Here is a 10,918-nt window from a genome sequence, read left to right on the forward strand (position 1 = left end):
AAAAGCAATGCAATGCATAGTTCTACTGGTCATGATGCATCTGTAACTTATGTACACGAGTGCATCCATGAAGTCCTCTGGAGAATCCTCCAAATTAGTAATGACTTTCATGTCCAAATATTTACAAATAATCCTCGGTGCAGTCAAGCGGTTAGAAAAACTAATTGACTCGGGACGTAACAGACTCTTGACAAAGCGTAATTGGACAAACACCGTGTGCGTTTCATTGTGGCAAAACAGAACCCGAGACCCAATTTGTGGAGAGAAATTTAAAAAAAAAGCAAAAAAAGAATAAGGATATGTCACTAAAACGTGACAAAAAAAAAATAAACACAATCTTGTGACAATAAACAAAGGAATTCATTAAATGATAAATGAAAATGATGTTGTGTACTTTGCTACATTGCAAAAGAAATACACTTGAAACACCAGCAGTATAAGAAATGCTGCAAAAGTTAGAAAGACAGTCGGAGAAAACATAAATTCAGACAACAGAAACATGCCGTGTCACTGAGAATACTCAATTCCCACAGCACACTGAACAAGAAATACACTTGAAACACCAGCAGTATAAGAAATGCTGCAAAAGTTAGAAAGACAGTAGGAATTACCTCGAAGAAAACATTAATTCAGACAACAGAAACACTGAGAATACTCGATTCCCAAAGCACACCGAACAAGAAATACACTTGAAACACCGGCAGTATAAGAAATGCTGCAAAAGTTAGAAAGACAGTAGGAATTACCTCGGAGAAAACATAAATTCAGACAACAGAAACATGCCGTGTCACTGAGACTACTCGATTCCCACAGCACACCGAACAAGAAATACACTTGAAACACCAGCAGTATAAGAAATGCTGCAAAAGTTAGACAGACAGTAGGAATTACCTCGAAGAAAACATTAATTCAGACAACAGAAACATGCCGTGTCACTGAGAATACTCGATTCCCACAACACACCGAACAAGAAATACACTTGAAACACCAGCAGTATAAGAAATGCTGCAAAAGTTAGAAAGACAGTAGGAATTACCTCGGAGAAAACATAAATTCAGACAACAGAAACATGCCGTGTCACTGAGACTACTCGATTCCCACAGCACACCGAACAAGAAATACACTTGAAACACCCGCAGTATAAGAAATGCTGCAAAAGTTAGAAAGACAGTAGGAATTACCTCGGAGAAAACACAAATTCAGACAACAGAAACATGCCGTGTCACTGAGAATACTCGATTCCCACAGCACACCGAACAAGAAATACACTTGAAACACCCGCAGTATAAGAAATGCTGCAAAAGTTAGAAAGACAGTAGGAATTACCTCGGAGAAAACATAAATTCAGACAACAGAAACATGCCGTGTCACTGAGAATACTCGATTCCCACAGCACACCGAACAAGAAATACACTTGAAACACCAGCAGTATAAGAAATGCTGCAAAAGTTAGAAAGACAGTCGGAATTACCTCGGAGAAAACATAAATTCAGACAACAGAAACATGCCATGTCACTGAGAATACTCGATTCCCACAGCACACCGAACAAGAAATACACTTGAAACACCAGCAGTATAAGAAATGCTGCAAAAGTTAGAAAGACAGTAGGAATTACCTCGGAGAAAACATTAATTCAGACAACAGAAACATGCCGTGTCACTGAGAATACTCGATTCCCACAGCACACCGAACAAGAAATGCACTTGAAACACCAGCAGTATAAGAAATGCTGCAAAAGTTAGAAAGACAGAGGGAATTACCTCAGAGAAAACATAAATTCAGACAACAGAAACCGTGTCACTGAGAATACTCGATTCCCACAGCACACCGAACACCAAATACCCCAGTATCACGGCCAGTGAGGCTCTAAATGTATTGCTACCAATCGATAGCCATCAAGTACGCCATGTGATGGACGCCGGTTTGAACGCTCAGCAAAACCAATTGAAGGGTCTCGAGACACATGCTAACTCGCAAACTAGAGCGCTAGCGACCTAAACGGTAGCCTTCAAGTTATTTCCTTTCAACTCAAATAGCCAAAAACTTACCACTTCCACACGGATAGGGAGGATAACTATTAACAGTTATTTAACCTTTAACATGAACATTAATCAAACGTAATAATTTTTTCTGGGTACATGATACCATACAGCAAACATATCAAACTTGCGCGGGCCGCACTAACATTAAACTTTCATATCAAGGCGGCGGCATCAAACTAGTGTCCTGCGGGCCACATTTGTTTGCGTATTTTAAAAGTGTATATAAAAAGGCACCGCAGCCCTTTCCAATGAAGTCAACCAGTTGCTTGGAGATGTTTTGTGATGTCGAAGAGTCTTTATGTGGACTCTCTGAACGATGTCCTTGATTGACATAGTTGGTGACTGTGAAGTAGTTTTTGGAAGCTAATCCTTGCAGAGTGGCAAAAACCGCTGCGGCCCGCCCGCTCTCATCTACTGGCATTACCCGGCTAATCCTCCTCTCATTCACTCTCTAGGCTGAGGGATTTGAAATAGCACCGCCACAGTCTGACAACTGCTCAAATTAGTAGTGGAAAGGTGGAACCCGTGTGCAAGGTTTCTTTTGCGTGGTGCGACATTTTAGCAGCAGTCTATATATGGGCTTGCATTACTGAGCAAGCCCATATTGTTATTCCTTGTGATGTTTAGCTATTATTATGGGCTTGCTCAGTAATGCAAGCCCATAGACTGCTGAAAAGCAGCTCATTTTTGAGATAAACTTCTCAACTCTCCCTGTGGCTAAATGCTAATTGCTAGCATGTTAGCATTTAAGCTAATTTACTCATGTCTAAAGGCAAATACACACATGGCATGATGTAGGAAGGTTACAGGACAACCTTGGCACTTTCTAAACTTGAGGCCCTCTTGCTAGGTGCTAGCACGATGACTGTTAGCATGTTAGCATTTTAGCTAATTGACTCATTTCTAAAGGCAAATAGACACATGGCATGATGTAGGAAGGTTACAGGACAACCTTGGCACTTTCTAAACTTGAGGCCATCTTGCTAGGTGCTAGCACGATGACTGTTAGCATGTTAGCATTTTAGCTAATTTACTCATTTCTAAAGGCAAATACACACATGGCATGATGTAGGAAGGTTATAGGACAACCTTGGCACTTTCTAAACTTGAGGCCATCTTGCTAGGTGCTAGCACGATGACTGTTAGCATGTTAGCATTTTAGCTAATTTACTCATTTCTAAAGGCAAATACACACATGGCATGATGTAGGAAGGTTATAGGACAACCTTGGCACTTTCTAAACTTGAGGCCCTCTTGCTAGGTGCTAGCATGATGACTGTTAGCATGTTAGCATTTTAGCTGATTTACTCACGTCTAAAGGCAAATAGACACATGGCATAATGTAGGAAGGTTATAGGACAACCTTGGCACTTTCTAAACTTGAGGCCCTCTTGCTAGGTGCTCGCATGATGACTGTTAGCATGTTAGCATTTTAGCTAATTGACTCATTTCTAAAGGCAAATAGACACATGGCACGATGTAGGAAGGTTATAGGACAACCTTGACACTTTCTAAACTTGAAGCCCTCTTGCTAGGTGCTAGCATGATGACTGTTAGCATGTTAGCATTTTAGCTGATAACTCACGTCTAAAGGCAAATACACACATGGCATGATGTAGGAAGGTTATAGGACAACCTTGGCACTTTCTAAACTTGAGGCCCTCTTGCTAGGTGCTAGCATGATGACTGTTAGCATGTTAGCATTTTAGCTGATAACTCACGTCTAAAGGCAAATACACACATGGCATGATGTAGGAAGGTTATAGGACAACCTTGGCACTTTCTAAACTTGAGGCCCTCTTGCTAGGTGCTAACATGCTAATTGCTAGCATGTTAGCATATAAGCTAATTTACTCATGTCTAAAGGCAAATACACACATGCATGATGTAGGAAGGTTATAGGACAACCTTGGCACTTTCTAAACTTGAGGCCCTCTTGCTAGGTGCTAGCATGATGACTGTTGGCATGTTAGCATTTTAGCTAATTTACTCTTTTCTAAAGGCAAATAGACACATGGCATGATGTAGGAAGGTTACAGGACAACCTTGGCACTTTCTAAACTTGAGGCCCTCTTGCTAGGTGCTAGCATAATGACTGTTAGCATGTTAGCATTTTAGCTGATTTACTCACGTCTAAAGGCAAATACACACATGGCATGATGTAGGAAGGTTATAGGACAACCTTGGCACTTTCTAAACTTGAGGCCCTCTTGCTAGGTGCTCGCATGATGACTGTTAGCATGTTTGCATTTTAGCTAATTTACTCATTTCTAAAGGCAAATAGACACATGGCACGATGTAGGAAGGTTATAGGACAACCTTGGCACTTTCTAAACTTGAGGCCCTCTTGCTAGGTGCTAGCATGATGACTGTTAGCATTTTAGCTAATTTACTCATTTCTAAAAGCAAATAGACACATGGCATGATGTAGGAAGGTTACAGGACAACCTTGGCACTTTCTAAACTTGAGGCCCTCTTGCTAGGTGCTAGCATGATGACTGTTAGCATGTTAGCATTTTAGCTGATTTACTCACGTCTAAAGGCAAATAGACACATGGCATAATGTAGGAAGGTTATAGGACAACCTTGGCACTTTCTAAACTTGAGGCCCTCTTGCTAGGTGCTTGCATGATGACTGTTAGCATGTTAGCATTTGAGCTAATTTACTCATTTCTAAAGGCAAATACACACATGGCATGATGTAGGAAGGTTATAGGACAACCTTGGCACTTTCTAAACTTGAGGCACTCTTGCTAGGTGCTAGCATGATGACTGTTAGCATGTTAGCATTTTAGCTAATTGACTCATGTCTAAAGGCAAATACACACATGGCATGATGTAGGAAGGTTATAGGACAACCTTGGCACTTTCTAAACTTGAGGCACTCTTGCTAGGTGCTCGCATGATGACTGTTAGCATGTTAGCATTTTAGCTAATTGACTCATTTCTAAAGGCAAATAGACACATGGCACGATGTAGGAAGGTTATAGGACAACCTTGACACTTTCTAAACTTGAAGCCCTCTTGCTAGGTGCTAGCATGATGACTGTTAGCATGTTAGCATTTTAGCTGATTTACTCACGTCTAAAGGCAAATACACACATGGCATGATGTAGGAAGGTTATTGGACAACCTTGGGACTCTCTAAACTTGAGGCCCTCTTGCTAGGTGCTAGCATGATGACTGTTAGCATGTTAGCATTTTAGCTGATTTACTCACGTCTAAAGGCAAATACACACATGGCATGATGTAGGAAGGTTATAGGACAACCTTGGCACTTTCTAAACTTGAGGGCCTCTTGCTAGGTGCTAGCATGATGACTGTTAGCATGTTAGCATTTTAGCTAATTGACTCATTTCTAAAGGCAAATAGACACATGGCATGATGTAGGAAGGTTATAGGACAACCTTGGCACTTTCTAAACTTGAGGCCCTCTTGCTAGGTGCTAGCATGATGACTGTTAGCATGTTAGCATTTTAGCTGATTTACTCACGTCTAAAGGCAAATACACACATGGCATGATGTAGGAAGGTTACAGGACAACCTTGGCACTTTCTAAACTTGAGGCCCTCTTGCTAGGTGCTAGCATGATGACTGTTAGCATGTTAGCATTTTAGCTAATTGACTCATTTCTAAAGGCAAATAGACACATGGCATGATGTAGGAAGGTTACAGAACAACCTTGGCACTTTCTAAACTTGAGGCCCTCTTGCTAGGTGCTAGCATGATGACTGTTAGCATGTTAGCATTTTAGCTGATTTACTCACGTCTAAAGGCAAATACACACATGGCATGATGTAGGAAGGTTATAGGACAACCTTGGCACTTTCTAAACTTGAGGCCCTCTTGCTAGGTGCTAGCATGATGACTGTTAGCATGTTAGCATTTTAGCTAATTTACTCTTTTCTAAAGGCAAATAGACACATGGCATGATGTAGGAAGGTTACAGGACAACCTTGGCACTTTCTAAACTTGAGGCCCTCTTGCTAGGTGCTCGCATGATGACTGTTAGCATGTTAGCTAATTTACTCATTTCTAAAGGCAAATACACACATGGCATGATGTAGGAAGGTTATAGGACAACCTTGGCACTTTCTAAACTTGAGGCCCTCTTGCTAGGTGCTAGCATGATGACTGTTAGCATGTTAGCATTTGAGCTAATTTACTCATTTCTAACGGCAAATAGACACATGGCACGATGTAGGAAGGTTATAAGACAACCTTGGCACTTTCTAAACTTGAGGGCCTCTTGCTAGGTGCTAGCATGATGACTGTTAGCATGTTAGCATTTTAGCTGATTTACTCACGTCTAAAGGCAAATACACACATGGCATGATGTAGGAAGGTTATAAGACAACCTTGGCACTTTCTAAACTTGAGGGCCTCTTGCTAGGTGCTAGCATGATGACTGTTAGCATGTTAGCATTTTAGCTGATTTACTCACGTCTAAAGGCAAATACACACATGGCATGATGTAGGAAGGTTATAGGACAACCTTGGCACTTTCTAAACTTGAGGCCCTCTTGCTAGGTGCTAGCATGATGACTGTTAGCATGTTAGCATTTTAGCTAATTGACTCATTTCTAAAGGCAAATAGACACATGGCATGATGTAGGAAGGTTATAGGACAACCTTGGCACTTTCTAAACTTGAGGCCCTCTTGCTAGGTGCTAGCATGATGACTGTTAGCATGTTAGCATTTTAGCTAATTGACTCATTTCTAAAGGCAAATACACACATGGCATGATGTAGGGAGGTTATAGGACAACCTTGGCACTTTCTAGACTTGAGGCCCTCTTGCTAGGTGCTAGCATGATGACTGTTAGCATGTTAGCATTTTAGCTAATTTACTCATTTCTAAAGGCAAATAGACACATGGCATGATGTGGGGACACTATGGGACTGCATCAACCTTTTCGGTACTTGAGGCTGTCTTGCTAGGTGCTAGCACGGTAGCCGTTGGCGCACCGGGCCCGAGTTTCACAGCACAGGTGGCAAGCCCATCAAAATTTCCGCGGGAATTTTCTAGTTGCATGTTGATGTTCCATTGCACATTCCATTTTACAATGATTTTTTTTTTCCCGGGATGGGGATTGGGAAAAAATGTGAGATTTATGGCAATATGTTGTCTTAGATGCATAGCAGAAATAAGCCGCTCTCGCCTCAGAGACACTCAAATACCTTCCTCCATTTGATCTCCCCCACCTCCGTAAGTCTCCGTTCCTGATCAAAGGCCTGCCATGTCCTTTATGCTTAGTCCAGCTTTTCCAGACGGAATCCTGATGCTTGTCTGAAAGGACGGACCCTTTCTCTTTCTGCCTCCCCCCCCAAATCCTTGCACACAGATGCAGTCCTCATTACCTTACCTCGTTTGTATTTTACCACATTCCCAATCTCACCCATGAATTAGCTACTTTGCGTATCTTCTTTCTTGTCCACTTAGGACTCAATTTCTGGACCTCAAAGGTGCACATTTTGAACTATACTCATGTCTCATTCTGGGGCTTAAGACCCGGGAACACAAGGTCACCGTGTCGTTTCCAGGTCTCCATAGACCAAACGAGTATTTGGTCACCTCGTTCTAATAAGGCTCCATATGCGTTGCATTGTCTTCTGCTAGTTCACAGGGAAAGTCACACACTGAATGCCAAACAGACAACTCCGCCATCAGCTTGAGGAATATTCAAGTCAAGTAACGCTTGCTGCGTGCCGACTTTACAAATATTCCCATATATATAAGAACTTAGGACTCAAAAAGAGAAAGGGAATTATTGCTGTTTTCCTTTTCCCATTCTGTCCACACATTCCGATATCGTGATTCTGTCACTTTCATTTTAGCACGTGCCATGATTGCAGATGACATTCCTGACACTATAATTACTGTTATTCACAGCCTGGCTACTAATACTATACTGGTGTTATTCCCATCATGCACTGGGTGTATACGTTCTTTAAGTTAGTGTTTACATTAGTGATCTATTCTATTTATAGACAACAATGCCTTAGAAAATACATTTTAATAACAGTAGTGTAATTATATCATAAAGTGGTATTTTAATTATTAGTGTTTTTATTTTCTAACCTCTTTGAGCTCAAAACCATGTTTCTCGAATTTAAAAAAAAATCTGCATAAATGCATCGAAAAGTCGATATTGAGCAGGGGTCTCAAACACGCGGCCCGCGGGCCAAATGAGGCCCGCAGGACACTCGTTTGAGGCCCCCGCCTTGATATGAAAGGCCCGCGCAAGTTTGATACGGATGCTGTATGGTATCATGTACCCAGAAAAAATTATTACGTTTTAATTAATGTTCATGTTAAAGGTTAAATAACTGTTAATAGTTATCCTCCCTATCCGTGTGGAAGTGGTACGTTTTTGGCGATTTATGTTGAAAGGAAATAACTTGAAGGCTACCGTTTAGGTCGCTAGAGTGCTAGTTTGCGAGTTAGCATGTGTCTCAAGACCGTGCAGTTGCGCAATATGTTGTATATAAAAAAAAGTATAAATGTGACTATAGTCGTGTTTTGTCATGTCTACAGGGCTCTAATAATGCTTTGTTCATTTTAATGTGAAAAAAATAATTTGTCTACCCACCAACTATATGTGGTTTCTTAAGTTTTTATTATTTGCCGTTTTATTATTATTATTATTATTATATTTATTTATTTCTGATTGATTGATTTTCTTTATTCTTGATTTATTTATTTTTCTTCTTATTTTGTGTAGAAAAATAAAAAGTAAGATATTTGAGAACAGTGGAATGTTTTATCAGAGCTTTTCTTGTAGAAAATTGGAACCAAAGCGAAGTTTTTTAATTTTTTTTTTTGTTTTTAATAAAATAAAATAAAATAAAAGTTTTGAGAATGACACAAATATCCACAAATTTCCATAAAATCTTTACCTCATTCACTCCAGAATGTTATGAAAAGTAATAAGACGCATGGCAATGAATGAATGTAATCCCCTAAAACATTTCCACTGCATTTCAGCCCTGTCACAAAAGGAAAACGATTAGGTATTTCTGTTATTTCTGTATTTTCTGTTATAAATCCCCCTTTTTTTTATTTTTTTTTGTTTGGAATGTTTGGAATAGGGACACGTTTTAGCCGACACACTCAAAAGTCCCAAATATTTCCAAGTCAACAAAATAAAGTCAGAGTCAAGTCACTGATGTCAACTTTGTGACTATATAATCAAGTCCAAAGTAATCCAAATTGTGTTAGCGATTCCTAACCAAAATATTGCGAAATCGATACACTGTCAATCAAAACAGAGCATTTTTAGGATTCTAGAAATATTTATTAGCATGCCAGATAATGTAAATATGGCGGACATATCCATTTTCTTTTATGGATGGAGCTCCAGACGCCACCATAGCGTAATAATACGCACGGTGTCGACTTAAACAGGACATCCGCAAATCCACAATGCTAATAACCAAAACCAAAAAAAACAATAAAAACATACCCCGTTTATCCTGAATCTTCACAGTGAGCTCCACGAAAGGTTCAGACTCCCTGTCCAGCCTCCTGGTGATGGTGACGTCCCCACTGTCGCGCCCCACCGTGACCGGGGAACTCTGCCTCTCCGGGTAAATGACCTCAAAGATGGCAGACCTGAACCTGCTGGGATGGAGGCTAGTGATGACGGAGCCGACGCTTGCATCCTCGGATACGTTTAAGGAGACTGCGGGATCCAGGGACTCCGCGGGTGAGCGTTTGAACCTTTCCGGTCTGGGTTTCTCCAACCACTTCCGTGGAGAAACAGTGACCGTTACGCCTTCGCTTGTTAATGGAGGCCATCCGTGATCCGTGGCAAAAACACGGAATTCCAATTCGGATCGAAACCCCAGAATGGAGTCCAGTAGTAAAACTTCACCGGTTTTTGGCACCACATAAAAAGTGCCGGTTTTAGGCGCAATAATGTATGTTAAGTCCGAATTCATGCCGCTGTCCGCGTCCTCGGCTCTGAGCCTCCAAACGACGCTCCGTAGAGCAGTAGTGTCATCTAAAGTTATACGCACTGCTTCCGGTGGCGCAAAAGTCGGCTCGTTGTCGTTTGTGTCCAAAACGTCCACTTTTACAAACGCGACATCCACAACCAAAGCATCCGACGCGCAATTCTCGCAACATAAAGCGACTCTCAGGCGGTACTCGGTGCGGAATTCCCTGTCTAGCACCTTGGAAGTTTTTAACAATATATTCCCACGTTTGTGATGCGCGAATGCGCGGAAATCCTGACTTCCGTTGCCGTAGATTTTGAAGTGCAACCCCGGTACCGGGCACCATCTTTGCGCGTAAATAATGCGCCTCACAGGAATGCTAAGTCCGTTCACTTTGGAAGCCGTCGGCGAGTTCTCGAAGACGTGTCCGTGGAAGAAAGGGAGTCTCTGCGGTGTTTGGTGTGCGGTTGATGGCGTCAAAATGCAACACAGGAGCGTGGAAACAGCCCACATCATGTCGGCGGCGAGTTACATAAAAGCCGCTTCCAGGCGATACAAGAGGCGGTTAGAAGATGGAGGAGGAAGAAATCCCCTCATGATGAGACTGCATCCTTCCACAGGATCCTTACGGGGGGGGGGTCGTATTTTGGCCCCACGCAGAGCGCTGCGCTCTTCCCACAAGCACCACTGCGCTGCAGGCTTGTTTGCTGGTCTCGCATGCGGTTTTCAACATGGGGATGGGGGGGGGGGGGGGGGGGGTAAGGGGGCGTGGCGGAACGTGGAGAAGCTGCTCCTCGGCGTGCCCCACCCTGTGTGATGGTCAGCAACCAACCAGCATCTCTGGGGAGTTTGTTTGTTTTTGTATGTATAATTATTCTCCATAAAATGTTTTTATTATTATTATTATTATTATTGTGTCTGTAACAGATTAATT

General features: G+C 41.7%; 1 protein-coding gene across 2 annotated transcripts in view; it reads right to left on the reverse strand.

Annotated features, from left to right (window-relative positions):
* Positions 1–10,671, reverse strand: part of LOC131138558 (neural-cadherin-like) — a 148,022-nt gene extending 137,351 nt beyond the window's left edge. For both annotated transcript variants that reach the window (XM_058087570.1, XM_058087571.1), the window contains exon 1: positions 9,510–10,671. In XM_058087570.1, the coding sequence (XP_057943553.1) occupies positions 9,510–10,500 (991 nt within the window). In that variant the 5' untranslated portion in view covers positions 10,501–10,671. The remainder of the gene's footprint in view (positions 1–9,509) is intronic.
* Between the last annotated feature and the right edge of the window lie 247 nt (positions 10,672–10,918).

Source organism: Doryrhamphus excisus, chromosome 11 (genome assembly GCF_030265055.1).
Source record: "Doryrhamphus excisus isolate RoL2022-K1 chromosome 11, RoL_Dexc_1.0, whole genome shotgun sequence".
Lineage (NCBI taxonomy): Eukaryota > Metazoa > Chordata > Actinopteri > Syngnathiformes > Syngnathidae > Doryrhamphus > Doryrhamphus excisus.